We start from the raw sequence: 18,907 nt of genomic DNA on the forward strand, positions 1-18,907 counted from the left end.
ACTGGCTGTTGAAGTCTGACAAAGAAGCAGCATAAGGGTCGAAAGGCATAGTAGAAAAGTAGAACTGAGTGTCATCCGTGTACATCTGAAAGCTAATGCTATGTATGTGGATGATGTCACCAAGGGGCAGCAGTAGATGATAAAGAGCAGGTGGCTAAGGATGGATCCGTGGAGAGTTCCCAAGGTGGTGCAGAGGTGGGAAGAGAAGCCATTGCTGAACATGTCCTGGCTATAATTGCATAGATAAAAGTGGAACAAAATGAGCCAAACCACCACCATCATTCTCCATGTCCTGTCCTAAACTCGTCATCTATTATATCGGTCCTGCCAAAACAGGGTAAGGTGCTCAAAGGTGGAGAAGGTGCTCGAGGAGTGTGGATAGATCAAAGTATAACTTGGTGATGAGAATTCTACTTCTACCAGGGCGGTTTGGGTGGGTAGGTTGGTGAAAAAGATAGCCAAGTTGAGAGGCTTCAGCAAGAGACAAGATGTCGCCACCTATGAACTAAGTTTCAGTCAAAACCAGGTGGCAATGCAACCAACAGATTTTGTTGAAGGTTGGTAAGGAGGGTTGGAGAAGGTGAACCGAGAAGTAGCAAAAGAATGTATAAGGGTTTCAGTGGTAGTAAGGATGACTAAGGGCGGAGGTTGGCAGTGCGCAGGCAAAAGTGAGCAGTCCTCACGAAAGTTAGGATATGGAGTTCTAAGCTCACCTCGAGGTCAAAAAGGAGCACACACTCAGGTTCAGCTTGAGCAAGCAGTTGGAGAATAAGAACATTTCAAAAGTTGTTGCTAGTCAAATAAAATGATTTCGATTTTTTCACTGGAGAACACTGTGGCATATGATCATAGAATGATACAGCACACAATGAGGCCATTTGGCCCATCTTGCCTGTGCAAGTTCATTGAAGTTGTTGTGCAACTGTTCCCACTTTCTGCTCTGTCCCATAGCCCTGGCAAATTTTTTTCCCTTCAAATATTTAGCGAATTCCCTTTTGCAAGTTGCTATGGAATCCAACACTCTTTTAAGGCAGTGCATTCCTGATCACAGCAAGTCACTGTTAACATTAAAAAAAGTTTCCGCGAGTTGCTGCAGTGCATCTTGTAGATTGTACGTGCTGCAGCCACTGTATGTCAGTGGTGTACGGAGTGAATGTTATCTTTTGATAAGGTCCCGCATAGAAGATTGGTTAAGAAGGTAAGAGCCCATGGGATCCGAGGCAATTTGGCAAATTGGATCCATAATTGGCTTAGTGGAAGGAGGCAGAGGGTGATCGTCGAGGGTTGTTTTTTGCGAGTAGAAGCCTGTGACCAGTGGTGTACCACAGGGATTGGTGCTGGGATCCTTGCTGTTTGTAGTGTACATTAATGATTTAGACGTGAATATAGGAGGTATGGTCAGTAAGTTTGCAGATGACACGAAAATTGGTGGTGTCATAAATAGTGAGGGGGAAAGCCTTAGATTACAGGACGATACAGATGGGCTGGTAAGATGGGCGGAGCAGTAGCAAATGGAATTTAATCCTGAGAAGTGAGGTGATGCATTTTGGGAGGACTAACAAGGGAATATACAATGGATGGTAGGACCCTAGGAAGTACGGATAGTCAGAGGGACCTTGGTGTACTTGTCCATAGATCACTGAAGGCAGCAGCACAGGTAGATAAGGTGGTAAGGAAGGCATATAGGATACTTGCCTTTATTCGCTGAGGCATAGAGTTTAGGAGCAGGGAGGTTATGATGGAGCTGTATAAAATGTTAGTTAGGCCACAGCTGGAGTACTGTGTACAGATCTGAGCACCACACTTTAGGAAGGATGTGATTGCACTGGAGAGGGTGCAGAGGCGATTCACCAGGATGTTGCCTGGGCTGGAGCATTTCAGCTATGAAGAGAGACTGAAATAGAACAAAGAACAGTACAGCACAGGAACATGCCATTCGGCCCTTCAAGCCTGTGCCGAACTTGATGCCTGCCTAAACTAAAACCTTCTGCACTACCGGGGTCCGTATCCCTCTATTCCCATCCTATTCATGTATTTGTCAAGATGCCTCTTAAACGTCTCTATGGTACCTGCTTCCACCACCTCTCCCGGCAACAAGTTCCAGGCACTCACCACCCTCTGTGCAAAGAACCTGCCTCGCACATCCCCTCTAAACTTTGCCCCTCTCACCATAAACCTATGTCCCCCAGTAACTGACTCTTCCACCCTGGGAAAAAGCTTCTGACTATCCACTCTGTCCATGCCACTTATAACTTTGTAAACCTCTATCATGTCGCCCCTCCACCTCTGTCGTTCCAGTGAAAACAATCCGAGTTTATCCAACCTCTCCTCATAGCTAATGCCCTCCAGACCAGGCAACATCCTGGTAAACCTCTTCTGTACCCTCTCCAAAGCCTCCACGTCCTTCTGGTAGTGTGGCGACCAGAATTGCACACAATATTCTAAGTGTGGCCTAACTAAAGTTCTGTACAGCTGCAGCATGACTTGCCAATTTTTATACTCTATGCCCCGACCGATGAAGGCAAGCATGCCGTATGCCTTCTTGACTACCTTATCCACCTGCGTTGCCACTTTCAGTGACCTGTGGACCTGTACGCCCAGATCTCTCTGCCTGTCAATACTCCTAAGGGTTCTGCCATTTACTGTATACTTTCCACCTGCGTTAGACCTTCCAAAATGCATTACCTCACATTTGTCCGGATTAAACTCCATCTGCCATTTCTCTGCCCAAGTCTCCAACCGATCTATATCCTGCTGTATCCTCTGACAATCCTCATCACTGTCCGCAACTCCACCAACCTTTGTGTCGTCCGCAAACTTACTAATCAGACCAGCTACATTTTCCTCCAAATCATTTATATATACTACAAACAGCAAAGGTCCCAGCACTGATCCCTGCGGAACACCACTAGTCACATCCCTCCATTCAGAAAAGCACCCTTCCACTGCTACCCTCTGTCTTCTATGACCGAGCCAGTTCTGTATCCATCTTGCCAGCTTCTCTCTGATCCCGTGTGACTTCACCTTTTGTACCAGTCTGCCATGAGGGACCTTGTCATAGGCTTTACTGAAGTCCATATAGATAACATCCTAGGGTTGTTTTCCTTAGAGCAGAGAAGGCTGAGGGGGGAACGTGATTGAGGTGTATAAAATTATGAGGGGCATTGATAGGTTAGATAGGAAGAAGCTTTTTCCCTTGGCGGAGGGGTCAATAACCAGGGGGCATAGATTTAAGGTAAGGGGCAGGAGGTTTAGAGGGGATTTGAGGAAAAACATTTTCAGAGGGTGGTTTTAATCTGGAACACACTGCCTGAAGGAGTGGTAGAGGCAGGAACCCTCACAACATTTAAGAAGTATTTAGATGAGCACTTGAAACGCCATAGCATACAAGGCTACGGGCCAAATGCTGGAAAATGGGATTAGAATAGTTAGGTGCTCGATGGCTGGCACAGACACGATGGGCCGAAGGACCTGTTTCTGTGCTGTATGACTCTATGACCTCTGGTTCTTTTCCTAATCACCTTAAATCTGTGTCCTCTGGTTATCAACCTTTCTGCCACTGGAAACAATTTCTCATTATTTGCTATAGCAAAAGCATTCATGATTTTGAACACTGCTATCAAATCTTTCTCCGCCTTCTGTGTTCTAAGGAGGACAACCCTAACTTCTCTAATCACTGCCCATAACTGACATACCTCATCCCTGGTACTATGCTATGTCAGATAGTCAGTCTGATAGTACAGGATTGGTTGCGGAATTGAGAGTTGTGGGAGTTGGGTATGATTGGCACACGTATGGAAACTGACACCGTTCCTGCAGGTAAAGTCTCTGAGGGACAATTTGCAAATGAACAAAAAGATGCTGGGGGAATTGACATATAACCTTTGGTCTGGGCAGGGGCTACAGATTTGCAGGTAACATGGAGACAGGTAACAATATAGTTGTGATAGGGGCAGTGGAGGGTAATGGAGTGGCCAGCCATGTTGAATGCCCTAGAGTGTTAAGAGACAAAATGGGTCATGATCACAGTAGCAGCGGATATAATTGGTGTGTTTTCCTTAGGCCAGTCTCAGAGCCAGATGTCCTTGATGTGTTCAAGGATCATGGAGAAGAATGGAAGTTTTCTTTATAAAACAGTACTTGGAGAGAAGAGGTGGGTCAAAAGTGTTTTGTTTTGAGTAAGTACATGGTAATGACCTGTTCTGAAGGTCAAAAGAATTTTAAAATTCTCCCTAATGGCTCTTAGCAGTGCTGAATATTGGGGACTTAAGTCACTTCTTGCACCCAGCTTTACTCTGACACAGATGTAGGAAATATGTCCTTTGTATTTGCTTGATGTACATGATGTCATAATATGTCTGCTTATTAAGTATTCCTCCCCATTGCTGGAATTTATCATGGTTAAAGAAATGATGGAAACTCACCATAACCACTCATTCTGGCCATGTCCTTCCAGGAAATGCTCTTGGCTTCAAGCTGGTGGAATTTCGGGGCTAACTCATCAAACCAAACCTATCCCAGAGAATATTTTTAGTAAAATTCTCTTAGCAGAGGGTAAATCAGTACTTGAAGTGTCTCTTTCCCAAAGTCAGGTAAGCAAGCCATATTGCAATTAGATGTAGCTTGTTGAAAGTTGTTCAGAGTCTTACAATTTCAGCAGGTTTACAACACCTGACCTGGCTTTATCCATTTGAAAATCCTAAAGCTCGCTTGAGAGGCAAATACACTTTCAAAAATACTGCAGATTATCTTAACTTTTTTTAATGCCTAAGAAAGGGAATAGCCTTTTTTTTGAATAAACAACTAAACCTGGAATAAAGTGTTAGCAAAGTGTTTGAAGACTTTTATAATTTCTTTGACATATTGAGTAATACTTTTCAACCCAATCCTAGATATTCCAAGGAATCTAAATGATCACTATAAAGTTTTGGGTTTGCGTGGGTCAGGTACTCTGCATATGGCATAAGCTTTTGATCGTTAAGTGCAGGTATCTGGTATAAACCTTGGTTGTCTGCATGTAGGCTTTTCTCTCTCGAGTTGATCAGTCTTTGGTGCAGAGGTTCAAGAATAAGGTTTTTTTCACGTATGGCATCTGCTCACTTTTTCTACTCTCCCTTTTTATATAGGAAAACAAATCAAATTTGTGTAAATATTGTGTGTCAAAAGTTGTGTAATAAATGTACCACCCCATACTCCATCCCCACCACCACCACCCAAATCCAGGGGGATCTTTCAACTTTGACAAGAGGTGTTAGATGGTTGGTAGCAAATTGGCTGTCCATTATACATCTGCCCGATTTTCCTCTCCATTGAAGTCAATGGAAAGAAGAATGGAAAACAGCTGATATACCAATGGCTGTTTTACATTTCACCACCAAAGTTGAAAGTTCCACCCTCTCTGTACAAATATTATATTGGATTCCTGCGCAGTTGTGATGCATATGCATTGAGCAGTTTAAGTGGCATCTTGTATTCTAATAAATGTGGTAAGAGTTTATTTTAAGTGTCAGGCAGTCCACAGATTTATGAAGAATCGTTAAATTATGAATAAAGACAGTTCTGTATGTAAGCCAGCTTTTTAGAGACATGATCTGCATTTTCCATAGTCATGAAAAGGCTTATAATTAACTCTGCCGTTGCTCCAAACATGAGTGCTTTATACCATCAGTTTTAACTTTAAACATCTGCTTTATATAAACATAAAGGTTTCTATCTTCTATATGTTTTTAATTTACGAAAGTGTATGCTTTTGTGTTGGAAGAATACTTCAATTTGAAGATTGTTGCTTTTAAAATATCAAACGGCAAATCTACACAACATTGAATTTTATATATCTTGTCCTTCCATGGTACATCAAAGACGACCATCCAAATACCATCGACCTCAAACAAAAACTTCGACAGCTCCATTTACAACATTCGAACAAATTACTTTGAATTTGTAATCAAATCTACCAGTGTTAAAGAAAATATTTACTTGAACCAGTATGTGCAATTGCAAATTAAAGATATGTATAAATCTGTATTATAAGTTAGTGAAGGAGGGAAAGGGTGGAAAAAATATTGTTTACTTAAGAAAAATGAAGGGCTACTGAAGGCATATGTCTCAGGATAGGTTTAGATTGATCAAATAGCCTGCAGGTATTCACTGTCAAGGCTCACTGTTCACTTGGGAAAGGTGTCCAAGGGTATTCACCCTTAGATTCTTACCCTAGAAAAGGGCCTGAACCCTCACAAGGGAAGGAGAGAAAGTTGGCAAAGAAAATTGAGGGAAAAGGACCATTACATTTACAGCAATACTTTGAATGACGTGCATCAGGTCATTCTTGATATTAGTGAGTGCTTACACTGTTACAAACCTAGAATCATTGAAATCCAATTGTGTAGGGGTGGCAGCGTATGACCTTTAGGTTATCTACCATTCTTTGTGCCTGGAGACGTTGGGAGTAATCAAAGCCTTATTTGTGTTGTTAAATTACATTCCTGTACCCGTTCCACTAAAATTTGTAGCTAGAGGAATGAGCCATACGATAGGTTGTACTGCTTGATTTGTTCCTAAGTGAAGTTGGTATTTGGCTTTACTCTGGTATGAATGTGTTTCTATATATTTCCAAACTGGAACAAAGAAATTGAAACACTATTTAAAAATTGGAGGTAAACAAAACCAACTGCAAGGAATTGACAAAGGGTATAGCCAGTCCTGAATGTGTAGATTCATTTAGTTTTAGTATGACTATTTTTCTTGGAGAGAGATTATCAAAGTTGTAAGGAAAGTAAAAGTGCGACATATTTAATATTTTTCTTTATAGATGTTGGCATAAAAAAAAGTTCAATTAATATCCTGCAGAGCCATATTTTCCTTTTAGTTAGACTTGGGGAGCGTGGTGGGAATTGGGCTGATGTCAGGTTTAATCTGGCATGTTGAGGTCACTAGGTTTTACATGTATTGATATTTCCTGCGTTAGATTATTTTTATTTAAAATAAAATTTAGAAATGTGGCTCAACAAAGCAACAAAATGTCTTAAAATGGAATATTGATTGTTGCATTGCTGTGCAGTATCCCACCCATTACTATTTGTTGGACTTTTATTTTATTCTCTGACTTCTGTCATTTTTCTTGAAGTTTTTGTTTTTCTTCAGTTTTCCTCCTTTAGTCTCTTTAGTTTTCTTCTTGCATTCTTCAGTTGTTTCTCATAATGCTGTCTTGCCATTTTCTCTTTTTCAAGCAACAGTTAATCTTTTGCACCCAGCTGTTGTTGGCATTCCTCAGTGTTCCTTGGCAAGTTATGTTTGGTATCAACATGAAGAACAGGAAGATTTTACAAAAGCAAAATACTGCAGATGCTGGAAATTTGAAATAAAAACAGAAAATGCTGGTAATACTCAACATGTCAGGCAATATCTGTGCAGAGAGCACGGGTTGATGACCTTTCATCAGAACTGATGATTGGTCGTTGAACAGGAAGATCTTCTTTGCTGCCAGAGTTTGCATTTTTGCCCAGAAGTGACAAAAGTTGAGTGATTCTTGACTGGACTGTTTTGTCCTCTACATTCACTTGTGTCTCAAGCACCGTCACTGCCATCCATTGGAGATGTGACTGCCGTCGCCACTGTCATTGCTACTGATATCAGCCATCAAGATGCCAAGGTCTTCAAAAGGCTGTATATATGATTGGAATTCTTTTTCTTTGGAGCTAGAACTCAACATTTGCTCATCTTTTAAGAATGAGGCTATCATTTGAGTGTGTTGCATTTTGGATCAGCATTTGGTCACCTTGCAGGTGGTATTGGATGTGTTGGAGCACTTAACAGAGAGGATCACATGAAGTTGCCATCTTCCTCTCCAGAATCAGACTGTTAAAAATCAAGAGTGTACGTAGTGTTTTGTGAGTTAAAGCCGACAAGAATTTCATCCAGAACAAATGGAATGCTGCACAAGCTGTTCTGTTTCTTCCCCTTCCATCCCAGCTTGAATCAGTTGACATTTGTCCACTGAAGTTTTTGCTACAGGCAATCGTCTTTTTAGTGGCTATGATTTCTGTAGAAATGATTTTATACTGCAAGCACTGGTTGTAGCTTTTCTGAAATGCAATCTATATTTTTTTAATCCAACAGCTAATTTCCTCCTTTGTTTTCTCTAGCCCATTTTTACTGTAATAGACAAGCTTTGAGTTGCAGACATCTGTATACAAAGTTACTGAATTGAAATGGACCCAAGTGTGTGTGCCAGAAAGACAGATTTACAGCTACATATGGAAGCTAAGGCTGGCTTGGTGACTGGTTGAATATGATTGTTTCATGCACTCTGTGTATGGTACATTTCCTTTTCTTTATTAAGGCACACTTCATTAGGGAAATCTGTTGTCAGCAACAACAACTGTGTTTTCTGATTTGTTGGATTTGTGTAAAGGGCATTTTGACCTCTCTTATTCTGCAAATGTATTCACTCTGCAGCTCAGTTTAGCCTTTGGTAGGACTGCTGTAAAGAAACCTTTCTGTGCTGCTCCCTAAATAAAATCGTGCATATTATTTTGACTTCATCTCTTACACCTTCCTGTCAGATTCTTTCTACTCTTGATAGTTGGGCCGTACAAGTATATGTTCTTGGTTAGCAAAGATCCATTCCGAAGGAAAAGAGGTGGATTTCTTTAACAATTCTGTTTTTCAAGGTTGGTGTTCTTTTGTTAATCATATATGATCCCATACATCCATCCTCTTTAGTTGCAAAAATCCAGACGGATCTTGCCTAGGAGAAGAACTCTGCATTCGCTTTATGTAGGACCAACACTACTGCTTTGTAATGTACTTATCGTTTAGATTTTCTAAACAAAAACCCTGTGGTTATAAAAGTCATCACTCTCAGATGTTCATTCTATTTTGAACAAATCATTCCTAGAAGCTCATTGTTTTGATATACACTGCATAGTCTCAAACTTGGATATGGTTAAAATAGTGATACATGACATAGCTGAAATAGATTGGAAAGCAGAAACAAACTATCATGAGTGTATTTGATTTGGCAGTAAAAGCCATTTCTTTTTCCATGGATATTAACACAGCGAATAGAAGTGTTTACAGCATGAAATGTATCTTTCCCAAGGCAATATAATGTATGTTAAAAATATTCATTATATTAGATTTACTGAGAGTTAGGTTTTCAGCCCAGATCACTTCAGCTGTCAGTAGAATGTTAGCTGGAATTGGTTTAAAGTGGAGTTGTTTTACTGTACTGGAGCAGGTGTCAGAAACCCCTGACATAACTGGAAATCCTGTCACTCTGCATTTCAGTTCCATGTTATAGAAGTGAATTTAGAAAGAGCGTTGGGAAGAAAGTGGGGCACCGAAAGCTAAGGACATTGAAACTAAATTCAGGTTCTCCTTCAAGTCAAAGAAAATAAACTGGCCATGCTTCTCTTTTGCACTACCACATGGCCTTGCTAAACTGAAGTGCAATATATTTTTGGTGGTCAGAATAGATGATGCAATAACCCTTTTCTCCTTGCAAAAACCCTCTTTACAAAACAATTGTGAATCTCTTGACATGCATTTGGCTCCTATTGGTTCCAGGCAGCACTGGGACTTGAGCTACAGGACATATTAACTGTTTCTCCAGGGCTGTCTGCTGTCTGAAGAGACTTTAGTGCAATGAGCGTTATACAGTATAAGAGAATAATTAATATTTTAAAACTCTTAATTTTGGAGCTGAAAGGTAGGTGCCATGTATTGCTACCTTATTTAGTTACTAGATACAAATGTAACTATATTGCAAGAACTAAGCATTAAATTGTTCTTTTGTTCATAACTTACTTCTTGAAAATGCCTTAACCAGGGTCCCCAGTTGGTTAAATGTGTAGTTTACACTGGAGACAAAATTTCAATCATCAAGGTTAATTGAGATTTGAACTATTAATTGGATTAATATAATTATAACTGACACAAAAGCAGGATTTATATATAAAGTGATAATGGTGTGTTTACTGCATGGTGTACTGGGTTAGTTTATGATACGTTCACTTCATAGTTGAAGTACTGCCCAGCCCAAGAACACAGGAATATAAATCTTGTGTTTATCTAGATTTTTTCCAGTGAACTTGAGTCAGTAAAGTTACCCATCCACCATTTGGACCAGTTGCTTGGTCTCATTCCAAAGTTGGAAGGGTGGCGTTATGGGAAATCGGAGCAGTGCAAACTGGAGTGTTTTTCCATGTTTAGCATTAATTCAATAATGTTCCATGAACTACAGGCACACAGTACTTCTGCTGCGGATGGCATATTACGAGTATCAAGGAGGTGAACTTGGTGCCGTCTCAGCATCCAGAATCAGACTGCTCGTGGGTCTGAGATCAGCTGTCTGAGGCAGCACAAACTCATATTTCAATTGCATGGGCTGATTTCTGTCTGTTAAATGAAACAGGGCCGCTCATCGATCTCAGAGCTGTGTTTCTTGTTCTACCCGACCATTGACATTGAAATGCTATAAGATGTGTCTGTGAGCAATTGAAGGGCAATCCTGAACTGTATTCTTTGTTGTGAATACTGTGTTGCATCATATTTACAAACTATGTTAACAGCATCTAGTGGCAGGATGTTATTTTAACCATATTGACACAACAGCATTTTAGCCTTTTTGACTCCTTGAATGTAATAAGATTCCTGAAACATGAATACTAGAATCTAAATGGACTCAAATTTGACACTTTTGTTTCCTGCCGTTTTCCATAAAGGATGCTCTTTGCAGTTTTTATTTACTGAGATGAGCCCTCATATCAGAGAGCAGCTTTCAACATTATCATTTACAACTTTGGCTATAATGTTCAGAAGAATTATTTTTAACACATTCACAAGAAGACCGCAGCTGATTTCAATGGTTCAAACAGGAAAAAGCTGGCCAAAGGGGTTTGTAAAGTGAGTGATAGCCAACCTAGTTAAATGTGAAGTGGCCAAAGCCTGAAACATAGTTGATCTCTGGTGATCTGCTCAGTTAAGTTACGATTTTTATCCATTAGTTTAAGACTGGATGACGGTGATTTGGTTGCATCCAACTGTCTGGAGAAAATTGGATCTTTGATAAGCAGTGTGTTATCAGAGGGGGCTAGTTTCTCATTTACATTTAGATGAGTATTGATTATTTATTTACTCAACTGAAGTGGGATTCTTTTCCAATTTTAACTGAATTGTCTGTGTTGTCAGTTGAAAGAGAGATAAAGCTCCTGACACCACCATAAGATAACAACACTTTGTAGTGAAGATAGAAGTTCGAAGGGATCTTTTTCTGTTGTTGACTGGAAGTGAAAGTTTAAAAATTAGAATTGATTGATTGTGTTTCCAAAATGTTTTCAGAATTTTCTTTAGTCAAGTTTGTTAAGATATAACCTCTGTCTTTTCCCTGCACGGAGAGTCTGCTAAACTGTACACCCAAACAGAAGGTAAGGTTTCATTATTACAAAACTACTGCAAACAGCAGCATCATATCCCATTTTGTAAAAGAATGGAAATGTTAAATATGAATGCTGCTGGGAAAGTTGCTTTACATGCAATGAAGGAGAAGGGAAAGAAAAATATGTTTTTAGATATTATGCAGCTCTACATATGTGTAGTCTTATTTAAAGTTAAATGTGTCCAGTAATCATATGTAACCATAACCAATGACTTTTTTAAAGCAAGACCTTTGCAGTAATTTAGAGATGGGAAATTTCCAAAGGGCAGCCATTGCTTCAGCCTCGGTGATTTTTATTGTCTGCAAACACTTGCACACTGTTAGTTCTATACTGTAGCATGTTTATGCATACACAGGTTTTTCTACTATTGCAATAATGTGTCTGCTGTCTCATATGGTAAAACCCCCAGTTGACATGTAATATCCTAAAGTGTCTTACAGATTATGATCTGTCACTTTGCAGAATTTATATTGATTTACAAAGACAGCTTGTGTTACTATACCCATCAAAGATTAAAGCAGCATTGTTACACTTTACATAAATAGGACAGAGTTGGTAATATTTGGGTAATTTAGTAATTAAACAATGTTAAATTATTTCAGTATAACCAAAATCAAATATTTGGGGTTTAATACTTCAAAAATATAATGACATTGAAGAAGAATGCTCTTAATAGAAATAGTTTGTGTTCATGTTACAAAATCATTCTGAAATGCAATTTGAATCACAGAATAGGCTCATTTGAAGGTTCTAGTTCATGTGTGTTTGTATTAGGTGCGGGTAGTTGTCATAGTAACGTACCATTATTTAGAAATGGCTGCATTTCCTACACCCAAATAATAATAACAAATCAATGCAGCTCGCCAAAATAAATGGCTGTTGGTAAAATTACAAATTTAAATCCATTTCACTTTAGAGCTACTAACAGGAAAGTTTGCTGAAATTTTTAAAGGAGCACTTTCTTCCAGAATTGAATTGTAAAAATCAACGGTATCACATAGAGTAATATAAATTTTTAAATCTTTTCTTTAATTTTTACTTTGTGATATTTATGCTAATGTTAACATGTTGGAGATTGGAACTTGTTTTCCAGTTCTGGCACCATTATCAGTATCAAAACAGGGACAGCTTAGCTGTAGGGTAAAGCTTCCTTCACATTACCCCAACAATGCACTTCAGTCTCAGCTGCAGAAAGATCACCCACTTCTGCACTAATTTCTTCTTTCTATTTCTCATCCCAGCATCTTTATGGCTTCTGAGTGAGACTGCTCATTTTTGTGCCATTGGCGTTTGTGCTCTCTGAAACAATGTTGAGACCGGCGAACTAATTTTGCTCTTGTCGAAGCAGAGACTGGATGTTTCTGTCTGGAATAGACTAGGTTCAAATCCAAGTGCCAAGAAGGAATATATAAGTATTCTTATCAACTGCACCACTCGCTCACACACTCTATCTGTTATTTTTGAAGCTTTCTAACAAATTATTCACTGTTTTATAAGTGATGCTCGCCATCTGTTTGCATAAAACACAGTGACACTCCAAGCTAGTGACTATCAAATTTTTTGTTTGAAGAACCCCTTTTCAAATGGATTAATAATCAGGGACCACCTTCTAAATTATAATACTATATATTCATAATATTGAAGTGCTGCAGGTGTAGAGTGTTTTAAGAATGCTTTTAAGAAAGCAGGTATTTCTTTGAGTTTAAGTTTTTTTTTTTAAAAACTCACCTTTCAACAAGGCTGAACTCATATATGGTGCGCAGCAGCAGCCTTGGTAACTGTAGGTCTACCTGGCGATCTTCGTGCTGCCCTCAGTGCTCCTCCATGTGCCCTCCCCTCCCAGGTGAGATAGGTATCCCACTCTGCGCTACACTCCAGTCCATCTCCCAACTCACACCAAGCCCCCCTCAGTAAACTCTTTTTCAGATTATTTTGCAGAAAATCTCTGTGGACCCAATTTGAGAACCTCTGCTGTAAGGCTACCTGGCAGTTGTATACAGTACAGTGGGGGAAAAAAACACCAGCAAATATGTCCCTGATCACTATCCAGCACCACGCTGCTGTAAAAGTATATGTGGACATTCGGTGAGGACAGATCAGCTTTATGCCCCCTGTGAGCTTGGTATGCCCTAATAATATATGATGATTCCCACAATACATGAACAAGTAACCAGCTATTACATTCTGCACAAAAATAGGTTGGGTAGATACATTGGGGAGGAATTTTGATCAGAATTGTAACATTCAAGGACACAATTTACTGCAGTCAGAGAATCTGCTTTTACATTGAAGGTGCGAACCAAAAGAGATTTAGTTTGATATCTGCAGACTACTATAAATTGCTGAACAACATAACAGAAATGTCACTTTATGCTGACATTCCCTGTTGAGTTAAATGTAATATATAGAGCAGTTTAGCTTTTTAGCTCTTGACCACAAAGTAAAAATTCCCAATGGTTTCAATAAAAAAATGCTTAACACATTGCAATCAGCTTATGGCTTTTTTGCATTGGGATGGGGGAAGAGAATATAAAGCCTAATTTTTGAAGTGTTTTTAACTGCAGTTTCTGCACAATTAGCATGAAAGTTTCTCATTCACATTATTTGCTGGCCTTTTTTTCATTCCAGGGCATCAGTATCGGCTTGAGAAGCAAAATGAACCTAACGTAGCTGTAGATTTAGATCGTACCTTAGAGAGTCAGAGCACTTTGGAATTCTGTCTGGTCAGAGAGTACAGTAAGTTTGACCTTTTAACTTTTGAACAAACAATTTTCAAAATACATGTGTTAGCAAAACACTGATTAGAAATACGCATGTTTGAAATGCTTGTCTTTTTTATTTAAAAAAACTATAAAATTTGGGATATGTACATAATGTACTTTTAAACATCTGCTAATTAAAAAAGCAATATACAGATGTCAGGTTTTGATAACGATCATTGATATCAAATATTAAATGTCTGTTTGCAATTTCTGTGATTGCCAAAGGAGTACATTCCTTGACATTACTTTACAAAAATGAAAAATTTGAAGAAAATGTTGGCAGAACCTGACTCTGCACTCCTTATCTCTTCTGTTTCAACATGATGTCAGGGCAAATGTGGTATCAGCAATTTCAGCTCTCAAATGATGTGCCTTAGCTCGATTAATTCTAAAATCCTCTATCAACATTCCTACATTAACCATTATAGAGGTGTAGTTGCATTTATAACTTGCAATCTGAGCAATTTGGCTTTAAAACAGCTAACACTCTACATTTAGCTGGAAAAAGATGATGGGGAAAATGCATGCCACTGATTTTAGGACAAACATCTGACAGATACCTTAGATGTTCTTTGTATTTTGAGTCGGAACAAGTTTTGAATGAGGGATCTTGCCTTCAGAAGCCCTTTAAAAGCCTAAACATTGCAAAGAATTATGATTAACCTTGACAATGGTTTTGTTTTTCTTTTTTGTTTCAATTACTGAGCGCTACTTACTTCATTGGAGCAACTGACTAGGAGGAATTACTGAGCCTGGCACTGTGAGGGAGTTGAATTAACATACACAGTTGAAATACAAGATCGAAAAAAGTTTTCTTTGCATTGTTACAACCGAGGCAGGAGGACAGCACTGTTTTTTCTAATTCCACTTCTCCACAAGTCACAACATATATTTATTTTTAAAATGTTTACCCGGTTACTGATACTCTGTTTTTATCCCAGAATAAAATACAACAACCAGGTTTCTGTATTAAAGAACAAAATTATCAGTTTATTATAAAACAAGACTTAATCAGTAAGGAAGCAAAGCATTAATACACAGAGTGAAATATGAAAGTTCCCTTTTTACCTTGGCTCCTCTCTCTCACGCACGCACGTATATACACACACACAAACACACATCCCAACACACCAAACAGTTAACCAAAAAAAAATTATCTCTTCAGAGCTCTGTTACAAAAGAAAAGACAAAAAAGAATACTTTGGCCAAATACTTGCTGATTCATGAAGAAAAAAAGAGAAGATATGGAAAGATGTTAGTTGTCCCTTTTTGGTTTGGCGTCCCAAATACGAGTAGACGGCTGTCTCTGGGATCTTCCTAGAACAGCTCTTCTTTGGCGACGTTGAGGATCAGTTCGGCATGCCTTTCAGGAGGAATGCAGCATCAATTTCTCTATTTCTTGCACTCACTTCAAAGAGCTTCTCAAAGAGGTGGAAAAGCTGGCAGGTTTTTCAAAGAGATGCAAAAAGGCTGAGCTGGGGTTTTGTCCTTTGGCAGGTTGATTCTTCAAATCCTTTCAGAACGCTGTCTAAACCCCAACAGACTGTCCAAAGCGAAACCAAAAACAATCTCAGTAGTCAAGCGTCCTGACCGCTATAAATCTTGACCTGTTACTTCTCTGTAAACATCTTCTCCAAGTCAAAAAGCCCCTGCTGGGTATTTATCTGAAGACAGGTGACTTCCAGTAATGGTTGTTTACAAACCAAGTCCTCTATATCCTTTCAGTGACCCCAGTGAGAAAAACTTCCATGGAATCCTTTTCAGTTTTCCCAAATAAAACAATGCCCATAATTCTAAAATTCATGAATCCTCAAAAAAAAAAGTACTTAACAAAAAATATAGAAGGACCATTGTAACAGTATCTGCTGCATTTAGCTATTTCAGGCTGCTGGCTTCAGTATTTCTCTTTTCCTAACTCTACCCCCTCCCCCCAATCCCAAACCAATTCCTCTGATGCAGCCATCAGTACTTGCCACTGTTTTTAAAAAAAAAAAAGCCAATTCAAATTGAAAGTAGAAAATAGGAGGATTTTGAAGTTGATGCTTCTTTTAACGGAATTTGGAAAGGGTGCTGATCTTTCTGATGAAAGAATCTAACATGGTAGAAACTGAGACATTTATGTTTAGAAAGTATTGCTGGGATCCCAATCTGATTGTAATTTTGCAGTGTAACTACTCATTCAAAGGTGAATTCTTTTTCACCTTTTCAATGCCAATACTTGAGTTTAATGAAATTTCATGTGGAGCAGTAGCAAATTTATGCCTCGTTGTAAATTGTGTATTATCCATGTAAATTAAAGAAGGACATTTGAAGGCTAGTACAATTACTACTGGGAATTTTAAAACTTTTTAATGACTTATCGAAGGATGGAAATTTTTTTTGCATGGATCTGCTCTTGTGGTTTAATGCAACTTAAGAATTTGTGTGTCTTTTTTTCTGATGACCAATGCAGATTATTTTTGTCTTTTCAAAATCTCAAGAGGCCCCTTTTCTGGATATTGTAATCTGCAAAATATCAGGAGTTTTTGACTTTACCACATTTTGCAATTACAGTGGAATTTTTAGGTTGATAATTGATCTTTGTTAACTTATACTTTTTCCTGAGTAAATAATTAAGTAGTGATGTTTGACTGTATGTCTTCAACATAGGTTTTATTTCCCACATTTGTGAAAATTTGTGGTGAATTGAGCTAAGCTGAGGTTTTCATTAGTTGTTGCATGCCTGCTAATTAAATAGTACATATTATTTCATCCATTGTATGTTACTCAAATCATCAAAAAACCTTTTAAGAAATATTAAATTAAAAATTATTGATAAAGATATACCGAATGCCATGTTTTTGGTGTTAAAAGGTTGGAATGGACATTTGTACAGTCTGCAGCTCTAGTAAAAGTCCTTATTCCATATGGAGCCAGAGAATGGTGCGTGTGTGTATACTGGCTGAAATTGTCACTGTGCTGCAAGTCTATGTGCTGGCATGCTCTTGACATTCCCCACAATTATTTGATCTCAGATGGAGATACCTACGTTGCCAAACAAAAGTCAAAACTCTTCCATCAAGGGAAGAGGAAAGTTGAAGAATATCACTCATTCTGTTCAATTCTCCTTACATTGCCACCACATATTGCCTATTATTTACTGTTTGACATCTCTTCCATTAATAAAGTGAAATAGTCTGGCTTAAGTTAACAAGTCTAAGAAACTACCAGCAATAGGGTTATGGACTAGTTTGTGTTTGATGAATCACTTCAGCTTATTTGAGGGTGTTGCAGATAGGTAATCATCATAAATAATATATTTAGATTTTCAAAGCTTTTTGCAAGTGTCATGTGAAAGACTTTCATGTAAGCTGAAAGCCACATGAATTCAAAGAATATATGCTGAACAACCAGTAGGTTAAAATAGGTAAACCAAGAGCATCCTTAGAGGTCTAACACCAAAATGGAGGGGAGAGAAAGCTATGTGAAGTTCTCCAAGAATTAAAGCTTCAGTGCTTGGGGCCTTGCTCTTTTCCATCTACATAAATTATATGGGACTGGATTTTCCCTCCGGGGGCAGGAAACAGAAGTCAGGACTATTTCCAGGTCCCGAACATGGGGGAAAGGAGTCACAGCTCTGTGATTTGCACAGGGGTGCCCCAGTTATTAGCATGGAGACTGGTTATTTGTCTATTTAGGGGCGGTGGATGGGCTGTCGAAGCTGGTGGACCAATCAGGCGTCTTCCAGCTTCAGCAGAGCAGCAGGCTGTAATGGAAGGCAAGTAACAGAGGGCATTTCAACAGGGAGGCACCGTCTCTTCAACTTTTCTAAAGCTTTAATTTTAAAAATAGATTCAGCAGCCAGGCCAGCACTGTGGGTTGTGGAGGCCGAGGGGTGGTGGGGAAGAGCCCCTCTAGAGGACAGCCTTTGGCTGCTGCAGTTGGCATCCTTAAATTGGCCTTAGTTAGATCCTTAATGAGGATAATGGGCTGCTCTCCCCATGTCAGTCCCGATCCCAACTCTGCAAAAATGGCCCGAAGGCAGGACGGAGCCAAGAAACTGGCACGCCGGCCGGCTGGGCTAATTTTCAGCCCCACCTGCCCCTGAATGAACTTGTATAAGACACTAGAGCCTCAGCTGGAGTATTGCGTCCAATTCTGTGCGCCGCACTTGAGGAAAGACGTGAGGTCATTGGAGAGAGTACAGAAAAGATTCAAGGGAATGGTTCCAGGGATGAGGAATTTCAGTTATGAAGATAGATTGGAGAAGTTAGGATTGTTTTCCTTGGAGAAGAGAAGGCTAAGAGGTGATTTGATAGAGGTATTCAAAATCATGAGGGTTCTGGACAGAGTAGATAGAGAGAAACTGTTCCCACTTGCGAAAGGATTGAGAACGAGAGGGTACAGATATAAAGTATTTGGTAAGAGAAGCAAAAGTGACACGAGGAAATACTTTTTCACACAGAGTGGTTAAGGTCTGGAATGCGCTGCCTGAGAACATGGTGGAGGTAGGTTCAATTGAAGTATTCAAAAGGGAATGAGACAGTTATATGAAAAGGAGGAATGTGCAGGATTACGGGGAGAAGGCAGGGGAATAGAACTGAGGGAGTTGCTCTTTCAGAGAGCTGATGCGGACATGATGGGCCGAATGGCTTCCTTTTGCACTGTAACGATTCTGAGATTCCAGCTCCAGTGGGGCCAAAAATCCAGACCATGGATACTGAAACC

The 18,907-nt window shown here is 39.3% G+C and overlaps 1 protein-coding gene across 10 annotated transcripts in view; it reads left to right on the plus strand.

The window, feature by feature from the left end:
• mapkap1 (MAPK associated protein 1) overlaps positions 1–18,907 on the plus strand; it is a 305,427-nt gene that overhangs the window by 202,657 nt on the left and 83,863 nt on the right. For 8 of the 10 annotated variants that reach the window (XM_068012482.1, XM_068012484.1, XM_068012481.1 and 5 more), the window contains one exon: positions 14,067–14,174. The exons of the other annotated variants lie outside the window; for them this stretch is intronic. In XM_068012482.1, coding sequence (XP_067868583.1) covers positions 14,067–14,174 — 108 coding nt within the window. The remainder of the gene's footprint in view (positions 1–14,066; positions 14,175–18,907) is intronic. 10 annotated transcript variants of the gene reach the window in all.

This window comes from Heterodontus francisci, chromosome 32 (genome assembly GCF_036365525.1).
Source record: "Heterodontus francisci isolate sHetFra1 chromosome 32, sHetFra1.hap1, whole genome shotgun sequence".
NCBI classification, from domain to species: Eukaryota; Metazoa; Chordata; class Chondrichthyes; order Heterodontiformes; family Heterodontidae; genus Heterodontus; species Heterodontus francisci.